The 12,512-nt window shown below is 38.4% G+C and overlaps 1 protein-coding gene across 1 annotated transcript in view; it reads right to left on the minus strand.

Annotated features, from left to right (window-relative positions):
- SPAG1 (sperm associated antigen 1) overlaps positions 1-12,104 on the minus strand; it is a 79,990-nt gene extending 67,886 nt beyond the window's left edge. The window contains exons 1-3 of the mRNA XM_043880206.1: positions 11,459-12,104; positions 7,985-8,126; positions 4,710-4,869 (exon numbers count right to left, since the gene is read on the minus strand). Of these exons, the coding sequence (XP_043736141.1) occupies positions 4,710-4,869; positions 7,985-8,126; positions 11,459-11,654 (498 nt within the window). The 5' untranslated portion in view covers positions 11,655-12,104. The remainder of the gene's footprint in view (positions 1-4,709; positions 4,870-7,984; positions 8,127-11,458) is intronic.
- Positions 12,105-12,512: the final 408 nt, after the last annotated feature.

The following is a 12,512-nucleotide window of genomic DNA, read 5'->3' on the forward strand; positions in this document are numbered from 1 at the left end:
AAACAGAGTTCACATATGATCCTGCAAGCCCACTGCTGGGCATATATTCAGAGAAAAGAAAATATACATGTACCTCAATATTCATTGCAACATTACTTACAATAGGCAAGACATGGAAGAAACCTAAATGTTTATCAACAGATGAATGGATAAAGAGGACGTGGTATATTTATTCAATGAAATGTTACTCAGTCATAAAAAAAAATGGGATAATGCCATTTGTAGTAACATGGATGGACCCAGAGATAAATCAAAGTGAAGAAACTATACTCAATACTTTAAAATAACCTATATGGGAAAAGAATCTGAGAAAAATAAGATATTAGCATATATGTGTGTATAACTGAATCACTATGCTGTACATCTGAGAGTAACACAACACTGTAAATCACCTTCAATTAACAAAAAATAAATAAAAAATAAAAAGAATGTAAACAGATCAGGGAAAAAAAAAAAAAGGTAGAATGGTGGTTGCCAGGGGCTGGTGGTGGGGGTAGGATTGGAGAGTTATTGTTAAACGGTATAGAGTTTCAGTTTTGGAAGATGAAAAAGTTCTTGAGGTTGGTTGCATAATACTATGAATATACTTAACACTAATGAACTATATACTTGAAAATGATACAGATGATAAATTCTATATGATGTATATTTTATCACAATAAAAATAAAGAAATAAAATTTCATAACTGAAGTGACTTGGAGTGAGCAAAATGTTAAAGATATCAACTTTTATAATAGTATAAAATAGATACTTAGGAATAAATTTCATTTAAAAATGTATAAGAAATATACACTGAAAACTACAAACACTGCTTCAAAAAATTAAATAAAACTTAAATGAACAGAAAAATACATGTTCATCGATGAGAAATCTCAATATTATCAAGATATCAATTCTTCCAAAACTGAACAACAAATTCAAAACAATCCCAAACACAAATACAATTTCTATTTTATAGAAACTGACAGGCAAAGGACCTGGAACAGCCAAAACAACTTTGAAAACAAAGAACAAAGTTGGAGGACTTGCACTGCCTGATATGAGAAAGGAATCTGAAAAAGAACTGATATGTGTAAATGCATAACTGAATCACCTTGCTGTACATGTGAAACTAACACAACACAGCACTACTGTAAATCAACTGTTTTGTTGCTCTTCAGTCACTAAGTCATATCTGACTGTTTGTGACCCCATGGACTGTAGCACGTCAGGATCCTCTTCCTCTGCTGTCTCCCAGAGTTTGCTCAAATTCATGTCCAGTGAGTTCGTGATGCTATCTAACCATCTTATCCTCTGCCTCTCCCTTCTCCTTTTGCCTTCAATCTTTCCCAGCATCAGAGTCTTTTCCTCTGAGTTGGTTCTTTGCATCAGGTGACCAAGTTATTGGAGCTTCAGCATCAGTCCTTCCAATTAATATTCAGGGTTAATTTCCTTTAGGATTGACTAGTTTGATCTCCTTGCACTCCAAGGGACTCTCAAGAGTTTTCTCTAGCACAACAATTCAAAAGCATTAATTGTTTGGCACTCAACCTTCTTTATGGTCTGACTCATATCCCTACATGACTACTGGAAAAAACATAGCTTTGCCTTTACGGACCTTTGTCAGCAACACGATGTCTCTGCTTTTTAATATGTGTCTAGGTTTGTCATAGCTCTTCTTCTAAGGAGCAAGTATCTTTTAATTTCATGGCTGCAGTCACCATTATCAAGGATTTTGGAGTCCAAGAATATAAAACCTGTCATTGCTTCTTCCACTTTTTCCCCTTCTATATGCCATGAAGTGATGGGACTGGATGCCATGATCTTAGTTTTTTTAATGGTGTGTTTCAAGTCAGGTTTTTCACTCTCCTCTTTCTTTTTCATCAAGAAGCTTTTTAGTTCCTCTTCACTTTTTGCCATCAGAGTGGTGCCATCTGCATATCTGAGGCTGTTGATATTTCTCTTGGAAATCTTGATTCCAGTTTGTGATTCACCTAGCCCAGCATTTCACACGATGTACTCTGCATAGAAGTTAAATAAGCAGGGTAACAATATACAGTCTTGTACTCCTTTCTCAAATTTTGAACCAGTCAGTTGTTCCATGTCCGGTTCTAACTGTTGTTTCTTGACCCGAATACAGGTTTCTCAGGAGATAGGTAAGGGGGTCTGGTACTCCCATCTCTTTAAGAATTTTCCACAGTTTGTTATGATCCACACAGTCAAAGGTGTTAGTGTAGTCAACGAAGCAGAAGTAGATGTTTTTCTGGAATTCCCTTGTTTTCTCCATGATCCAACGAATGTTGGCAATTTGACCTCTGGTTCCTCTGCCTCTTCGAAACTCAGCTTGTACATCTGGAAGTTCTTGGTTCACACACTGCTGAAGCCTAGCTTGAAGGATTTTGAGCATAACCTTGCTAGCATGTGAGTATACTCCAATACAAAATTTAAAATGTTTAAAAAGACTTATTGTTATCAAGACAATGGAATACTGGTATAAAGATAGATATTTAGATTAATGAACACAATAGAGTACAGAAATAGAGCTACACATACAAAGTCAACCTATTTTTGGTATTCGCACCAAGAAGTTCAATGAGGAAAAGATAATCATTCATTAGATGCTTGAACATTTGGATATCCATATTGGTATATACAAATACATGCACTGTGTGTATGTATATATTTGTGTGTGTGTGTCCAAAAAATAAAACTGATTTTACACCTACATTTAAGGGTTAAAACGATAAACTTTATAGACGAATCATAGGAGAAAATTTAGGGATCTTAAATTAGGCAAAGGTTTCTTAAATAGGACACAAAAGCACAAACTATAAGAAAATTGGCTTCATCAAAAGTAAAAATTTTTGCTCTTCCAAAGATGTTATTAAAAAAAAATTAAAAGGCAAGCCATACAATATCAGCAAATATCTGCAAAGATACATCTTCATGAAAGATATGTATTTTATAATTCAATAAGAACATAAACAACCTAATTTTTTAATGGGCAAAGGATTTAAAGACAAAATAAGATATATGGATGACAAGCAAATGAAAAGACATTCAACATCATTAGTAATTAGAGAAATGCAAATAAAAAGCACAATGAGATACCATTATATACCCAACAGAAGACCTAAAATTAACCAAACTGACAATCCTAATTATGGACCATGATGTAGAGCAACTGGAACTTTTATCCATTATTGGCAGGATTGATTGCCACTTCAGAAAACATTCTGGGGGAATTCCCTGGTGGTTCAGTGGCTAAGATTTGTAGTTCCCAATGCAGGGAGCCCAGATTCGATCCCTGGTCATGAACTAGATTCCACATACCACAATGAAGATTGAAGACGAGACACAGTCAAATAAGTAAAAAGAAAGGAAAAAAAATTTTGACATTTGTTCATCAAGTAGTAAATGATTAAACAAACTGTAAGATAGCCATACAAATCACTACTACTCAGCAATTAAAAGGAATGAAGTATGGATGCATACAACAACACAGATGAATCTCAGAAGCATCATGCTAAGTGGAAGAAGACAGATATGAAAGAAGATATACTATATAATTATACTTATATGAAAGGCTAGAAAAGGCAAATCTGTAATGATAGAAAGCAGTTCAGTGGCTGCCAGGAACCAGGGTATATGGTCAGCACTGACCACCAAGGGGCACAATGAAACTTGTAGGGGTAACGGAAATATTCTACAGTATATACGATTTGTCAAAACTCAGTGAAATTACCATAATACAGTTAATTTTTTAAAAATGGAAATACAGTTGATTTACAATATAATATTAGTTTCAGGTGTACAACATTGTGGTTAAATATTTTTGTAGATTATATTCCATTTAAAGCTATAAAATAATGTCTCTATTTCTCTATTTCATCCTTGCTATTTATTTATTTTATACATAGTAGTTTGTATCTCTTAATCCCTTACTCCTATCCTGCCTCTCCTTCCTCCCTTCTCCCCACTGGTAATCACTAGTTTGTTCTCTATATCTATAAGCCTGTTTCTGTTTTGTTGTATACATTCACTTGTTTTATAAAATGGTTAAGTTTTATTGAATGTAAACTATAACAATAATGTTGATTAAAAGAAATCAGTAAAGACACAAGCAGGTCATTAACGAAATAAAAAAATTCAAGTGACAGACTTCTAAAACTCTAATGTTATGGTAAACAAACTATACATTATGTACTGTCATTTTTAAACCATTTACTTGATTTTAAAATGTAAAACATGATTATAGTATCTAGTGAAGAGTAACCTGAAGTGGGCATTCCTACACTGCTATTGGGAGAGTACAAAGGTACAACTTTCTGAGACACAAAGAAACGTGTTTTAACAGACTGAAATACATTCAGACCCTTTCAGATCAAGGCACTTGAATTCTAATAACTTATTCCTAGGAAATAACCAGGATGCAGAAAAAGTTATGAACAGACATGTTTGGATAGTACTATTTATATATGCTGACTGAATTATGGTTCTTTTGTAGGATGGGATATTACTTAGTCATTTAAAATACATACATGTATGTGAGCATGCTCCTCACCCCATATATATACAAATCTACAAAAACATAGTCACAATAGTCTCCTGGATGTAAGAAGCAACCAATACCACATAAGTAATTACCACAAAATTCCCTTTAATGATTTAAGACAAGTAGATATATATTCCATGACAATGTCACCAAAAAAGTGATGTTACTCTATACCTTTATGTCACCGTCAATTTTTTCCCATTCTTCTGCTGTAAAACTGGATGCTGTTGCCACAGGTTTATCTTTCCTCAAAGCTCTACTTCCAGGAGCCAAGCCTGAAAGGTGCTTTTCACAAAATTCAGTAAGTTCAGGATAGTATCCTTCCTCACCAGACCTTTTAAAAAATTCAGAATTTTAGAGTTACCACTTTATTTAGAGATCACGTAAACCTGTGGTTTGCAAGCTGGGTTCCATGGAGCCCAGGGGTTCCGAGGAGATCTCATGACCCGCCTCTCTACAAGGATGAAGGCTGGGCTGCTGCTTTCCCTGAACCTTCCTCAATTTCAGCAACCTCTACTTTCATCTGATCTATGGAGTGTCGCAGTGAAGGGGAGAAAAAGGAGCTCCAAAGACACCAATTTCCATCACACACTTTAAAAGCTGAATAAATAACATTTTCTCTCCTCTTCAACACTCACATATTCATTTTGTACATAAGGTAATTTTAAACTTATAAATGGAAATTCATTATTAGAGAGAGGCAAAGAGTGAGACTTTGGAGTTACTTTCCAATGAGGAGTTACTATCCTAGCTCAATTTCCGCCCCCAAGGGGATAGGAAGACAATGGCGGAGGAATAGTTTAGAAGAACACACCTCTAAATTCAACCACTCAAGGAACAGAATTCCTTCCTCACAATTAGAGACATCTGTTCTTTTTTACTTGTTTATTTTTTTTAAAGGAAAATCAATCTTTTCCCTGTTTCTTGTGAATCTGCTTACTTTTAAATTTTTAGAGAAATAAAAATAAATTCCATTTTCAAATTAAATTTTAAAATATAATTCCAAGTCCATACCACTTTAAAAGGCTATTCATAAAAAAATCTTTCAAATTCTTTCATCCCATAAACTCTCATTTTCTTTACTAGTCATTGATCAAATACAAATGAAAACGTTCTCATATGTTGAGAAAAACAAAAGAGAATACAATGATATGATGAGGTTATTACCTCAGCTCTGGCTGGGGACAAGCAGGACTGCTTAGGAAGGGCAGGAGGCTAAAGGTGAGAGAAAGAAAAAGGAAAGGACACAGAGATAAAGAAGGTCATCAGACGAAAGAAAAGAATCACTGCTGGCACTATAGAAAACAGTGTGGAGATTTCTTAAAAAACTGGAAATAGAACTGCCATATGACCCAGCAATACCACTTCTGGGCATACACACTGAGGAAACCAGATCCGAAAGAGACACATGTACCCCAGTGTTCATCGCAGCACTGTTTATAATAGCCAGGACATGGAAGCAACCTAGATGTCCATCAGCAGACGAATGGATAAGGAAGCTGTGGTACATATACACCATGGAATATTACTCAGCCGTTAAAAAGAATTCATTTGAATCAGTTCTAATGAGATGGATGAAACTGGAGCCCATTATACAGAGTGAAGTAAGCCAGAAAGATAAAGGGCATTACAGCATACTAACATATATATATGGAATTTTAAAAGATGGTAACGATAACCCTACATGCAAAACAGAAAAAGAGACACAGATGTACAGAACAGACTTTTGGACTCTGTGGGAGAAGGCGAGGGCGGGATGTTTCGAAAGAACAGCATATATATTATCTATGGTGAAACAGATGACCAGCCCAGGTGGGATGCATGAGACAAGTGCTCGGGCCTGGTGCACTGGGAAGACCCAGAGGAATCAGGTGGAGAGGGAGGTGGGAGGGGGGATCGGGATGGGGAATACATGTAACTCCATGGCTGATTCATGCCGATGTATGACAAAACCCACTGAAATGCTGTGAAGTAATTAGCCTCCAACTAATAAAAATAAATGAAAAAAAAAAAAAGTAACATTAGGAAAAAAAAAGAATCACTGCTGGGTAAAAGGAATGCTGTTGATGTCCTGGAAAGGGGCAGTTCATGCTCACAAGTGCTTCTGTAATATGAGGCTACCCTCCAAACGAAAATCCCTCAAGAAACACCACACAGGTGGCACAAGTTGGTAGGCAACAGGTCAGTGTTTCTTTTTTTTTTTTTAATATTTATTTATTTACTTGGGTTTCCCAGCTGGCTCAGTGGTAAAGAATCTGTCAGTGCAGGAGACTTGGGTTTGATCCTTGGGTTGGGAAGATCCCCTGGAGAAGGAAATGGCAACCTGCTTCAGTGGTCTTGTGTCGAAAATCCCATGGACAGAGGAGCATGGTGGGCTACAGTCCATAGGGTCACAAAGCGTTGGACACGACTGAGCACCTGAGCACATTTTGTCTATTTGGCTGCGTCAGGTCTCAGCTGAGGCACCTTGGGATCTTTGCTGCATGTGGGATCGTTCGTTGTCATATACAGACTCTCTCTAGTTGCAGTACCAGGGCTCAGTTGCTCCAAGAGCTGTGAGATCCCAGTTCCCTGATCAGGGATCAAACATGCGTCCCCTCCATTGAAAGGCACACTACTGGACCACTGGGAAGTCCCAGGTCATGTTTGTTGCAGAGTTCCCTTGACCACCTGTCAATCTTCCAGGGTGTTGTTGAAAACACATGTTCCTGGGCTCTGCTCCCAATTTCCTGAAGCAGAATCTCTAGGAATGGGGCCCTCAAACTAGTGATTTTTTAACCACCATATTTGGTGAATATGAACATTTGACAATACGGCCACAGGGCTCTTACCCAGAAAAGGCCCTAATTCCCTGACTTCTGGCCCTCCTTCCTGCTCCCACCCCACCCTCCATGTGACAGCTCCCAGTGAGTCACCCACCTTTGTTGGCAGGTAGTGTGAAGTGAGACAGTGCCAAGCACTTTATCAGCAGAAGCAGGTGCCTCCTAACAGCTGCTTTACCTTTTCCTAGAAAATGGGAGGAAGCAAGAAAAATGCTCTCCTCCTGGGATACCAATTAACCTAAGTCTGGTGCTGGAAGTTGTGGTTTAGTTACTAAATCGTGCCTGACTCTGTGACCCCATGAACTGTAGCCTGCCAGGCTCCTCTGTCCATAGGATTCTCCAGGCAAGAATACTGGAATGGGTTGCCATTTCCTTCTCCAGGGGATCTTCCCAAACCAGCAATTGAACCCATGTCTCCTGCATTTTCTTGTGCTGGAAGTAAATCTGGCCAGAACCCTCCAAACTAACCACAAAATTAAAAACACTGTTTGGGAACCTAACATGGACAAAAAAATCAATCTCAATATTTGAAAATTTGCTCTAAAATTTCTAATGAGGCTTTGAATTTCAGAAGTCAACAATATAATTAAAATTGGCAGCCTGAAACAAGCTTTTTTTAATGCTTACCTGAGCACACAAAGAATTTTTTCCAAGTGTTTAACATCTGAACATTTTTCAATATACTTGAAATCCAAATGTTCGACAGGAATTTTAAATGTTTTTGTTGTCCCGAAGCCCCACAATGACGGATAATCTTTGGTGGCCATAGCTGAAATGTAGTGTAGGAAAATAGTTATGAATCTTATATAGTAAAACTCAATTTGGATAGTAGTAACCATCTAGGTACTTCTGCAATGTTTTGTTTTTTTTTTTCATTTCTACAGAAAAGGAAATGGAGTATTTCTTTTTTTTTTTAATGTGAACCATTTTAAAAGCCTTTCATTTAATTTATTACAACATTGCTTCTGTTTTGGTTCTTTGGCTTTAAGACATCTGGGATCCTAGCTCCCTGACCAGGGATCAAACTGGCACCCCCTGCAAAGTCTTAACTATTGGACCGCCAGGGAAGTCCCTGGAGTATTTCTTCTAAGGAGGAAGCTACTCATTGTAAACTGTCTGTTAAGAACAGTTAGCATTCATGGGGCTAAATTACTATCTACCACACATGGATTAGCTTACTTAATCTTCACTTAAGCAAAATTGAAATATAATGACAAAGCAGGACTTGGTATGTGGAGGAAAAATATTTTTCCTTATTGGGTTCAGTACCTGAGGCCTATAAATCACACTGACAATAGATATTAACTGGAGAAAAGGTTTATTTTATATACTCCTGGGGGCTTCACAGAAAAGTGAAAACTCAAAGAAACTGCTAGTCCTGGGAATTTATGTATCATTTTAAAAAAGGGTGATAAATTGTGTAAAAATGATTAGACAAGGGAAAAGGGTTTTGGCTTCTAGAAAGTAAATATATGGAAAAACTAATGGAAGATAAAGAGTTATTTTAATGAGGTTTGTTTCTGCAGACTCCCCTCAATGCTGACTGTCCATCTGCTGTGATAAAGATTGTACTCCTCACTTTGGTATGAGAGAGGAGAGGAGGGAACACCTTCATAAAGGGACATTTATGTCCTGCTTTTAGGCAGAAAAAGGGAAGGCAGAAAGAGTTTTTTCTGTGTCTCCTCTTATTTGCCTTCTGCTCAAAATAATCCTTATGCCAAAGTGGCCAACTTGGGTGGAGTGTGCATATTCTGATCCTCTTTGGTGCTCAAGCTGCTTTTTTAAGGTATCCTTTAACATTTGATTTTGGTATCTCCTACTTTAGCTGTTAACATCCTAATCGTCCTTTTGATTCGGTACAAACATAAATAATACCCTTTCTGTAATTCTGCATAGCCTTCTTCCACATTCCCTGCCTCCTTACTTTCCCAGTTGCCCACTCCCATCAGTGAACAGCTGCCAGGCCTAATATGTTCTAAACGCACTCTGTACATACCTCTCTTGTACCACATAGCATATATCCAAATTCTATTTGTCTTCTCTTCTAGATTGTGATAGATCTTACTTAATTCATCTCAGAGCTTCAGAACTAACATAGTAACTAGTGTCTTATATCCCTTAAGAAATATCTGCTAAACTTAACTGAATTGGGAATATGGTGGCCTTGGACAGTTTCACTCTACTGATATACTGCTAATGATAGTGTCAATAACAGCAACAAATACATAATTCTTAAGGAACTTTGTATATATTATTATTTCATTTAATCCTTCAACTACTGTATCAAATATGTTTTAAACAGAGACCAGTAATAACAGTTAACATTTATGAAGCTAAATTTCTATATATCATGAATTATCTCAGTCCTCAAGACCACTTTCATGAAAGATATTACTTCCTTTTCACAGATGAGGAAGGTGATGTTTCAAGTATATAAACTGCATATGGTCATATAACTATTAAGTAGTGAACTGAAGAGTTGAACCTCAGGAGGCCACTACAGAGCCCATATACTTAACTGTCATACTTTTCAAATAACAGGTGGCAACTCATGAAATCAATTTAGTCAGCTGCAATCAGCATTCTTTTATGAGGTAGAACAGGAATAAAATCAGACTACCATTAAATACTGTTTTACAGAAACTTTTATTTCATGCCTATATAAAGAAATGATAAACATAGGTATATATAAATGCACACACAAATGTGTACATAAATGTTGCAAAGTAAAATGCATACATTATGAGTTATATTGTCAAAGTTTTTTTTTTTTAACACTGTACTAAAACACACTGGGTGGTAAATTTTAAAACAAGTAGCAATAAGTCTAATTCATTAGGAATATTCCCTTCAGCATGCCTGCCCTCTGAGTCTGGTCATACATCAGACATCTGCAGAAAAAGGATGCCCTGTCAGCTTCTCCACATTCCTGCTGGCTTTGACTTGGGTACAGAATATAGCTGACAATTTGTCAGCTTTTGAATGAGGTTCAACGAAGAAGTGAGAATATGGCTTTTACACCATACTAGAAGGGCCCAGTAGGCTGGTCTCCCATCACAAATGTAGCCTTAATGGTGGAAATTACAAGAAACCAAGTGAAGAACTTTAAATTATTGATGCTGCCCAGAAGAGAATGAGTTGTCTGTGGGAGAATTTTTTCCCGAGAGCTGGAGGATATTTGATGGGAGGATATAAACATCTAACAGGATTAAAATAGATTACCTTCAATTAAAGGAATTTTGAAACCCCTGAGGTTTTATGGTTTGAATAAAACATAGTGAAAAACATTGGCAATGATAAAGACATCTCTTACCTAATTAAGAGAATTTCAACTTAAACACTGTTTTAACGTTTCTGAGAATCTTTTTTGAAAACTACCACTTGGAGGACTGCGGTGGGGAGGATACTCACTCTCAAGAACAATAAATGTTAACTCTCAAACTCCAAAACACAAGTTATGCTTTATTTGCTCCAGTTAGAACTCTTCCACATCTGCTTGCAATTTGTCTCTGATTAGGAAAAACTGTGGTCCTAGTTGGGGTTAACTTCTTCTCCACCATCCTAACTCACATCCATTTCCCACATTTACTCATCGGTTTGTCAGTAATACCTCCAGTGCAAACTGCAATGCGCTAGTAACAGGAAAAACTGACTTCCACCTTCGCACGTTCTTCCCAGCATCCACAAGCCTGGGCGCCACCTGCAGTCGGAGACCGAAAGGAAACGGCATCTTCCAGCCCGTAGTAACGGTTTCTATGTACAGCTCGGCCGGAGAGGACAGCGGGGTCAGGGCCTGCCCGGGATCCCGGAGCTCTACAGCCAACCCGCAACGGTCAGGGGGCACTTCAGGACTCTTATGAATAATTTCTCCCTATTCCCCGGTTTTGTTCACAAGGACTAGTGGCCGCCACCGAAGACCTTGCCCCAACATCCGCCACCTTCAGCCCCGAGAAACAAAAGGGCCCGTTTCTTTCCCCGACCGAGAAGGCTGTTCCTCGCGCGCTCCCTCCCCACCTCTGAGTCTTATCTTTCACCCCAGGCCCCCGGAGGGAGGAATTGCGATGGGGACGTGTAGTTTACCCCTGGCCGGCAGATACTCACCTGGTTCAGACCCCAAGTCTTGCAGAGGATCCAGCCACACACTGTACCAGCCTCGCTCAGGTACCCGGGGAGGGGCGCGCCGCTCCGCCCCGTCCCTGCCCACACCGCCCGTCCCCAGACCGAGAGCTTGAGACGGACCGCCGCGGGCGGGGTTTAGAGCCTCTGCATGACGACTGGCTACCCTCCTGTTTGCCATCCGCTGATTGGCCTTGAAGACCCAGCTTCACTCAGACACAAAATTATTAAAGAGAAGTGAGTTGCAATTCCACGTGCTCTGGAATTTTCTTTTCACACACACTTTATGGTTTTTTTCTGCTCACAATTGGGTACAGAAAATATCAAGCTGAATAAACAAGCAGGATAAAAACTAACTCGAAAAATAATAGACTATGGTGGCAAATTAAAAACATCACTATCATCTACATAAAGACATTCCATCCAAGAATATACAGATGGATTAGGAAGTAAATGTGAAATCTTTCACAGAACAGATAAAGAAAAAAAAAAAAAGGTAAAAAAGATGAAAGAGTTAGGTCAATTAGTCTAACACTAGATTTAAAAGATCTAGAGAGAGAACACTGAGGAACAGTTCAGTTGCTCAGTTGTGTCCGACTCTTTGTGACCCCATGAACTGCAGCATACCAGGCCTCCCTGTCCATCATCAACTCCCGGAATTTACCCAAACTCATGTCCATTGAGTCGGTGATGCCATCTAACCATCTCATCCTCTGCTGTCCCCTTCTCCTGCCCTCAATCTTTCCCAGCATCAGGGTCTTTTCAAATGAGTCAGCTGTTTGCATCAGGTGGACAAAATATTGGGAGTTTCAACTTCAACATCAGTCCTTCCAATGAACACCCAGGACTGATCTTTAGGATGGACTGGTTTGATCTCCTTGCAGTCCAAGGGACTCTCAAGAGTCTTCTCCAACACCACAGTTCAAAAGCATCAATTCTTCAGCACTCAGCTTTTATAGTCCAACTCTGACATCCATACATGACTACTGGAAAAAGCATAGCTTTGACTAGACAGACCTCTGTTGACTAAGTAATGTCT

The sequence above is a fragment of the Cervus elaphus genome, chromosome 21, assembly GCF_910594005.1.
Source record: "Cervus elaphus chromosome 21, mCerEla1.1, whole genome shotgun sequence".
Taxonomy (NCBI): Eukaryota; Metazoa; Chordata; class Mammalia; order Artiodactyla; family Cervidae; genus Cervus; species Cervus elaphus.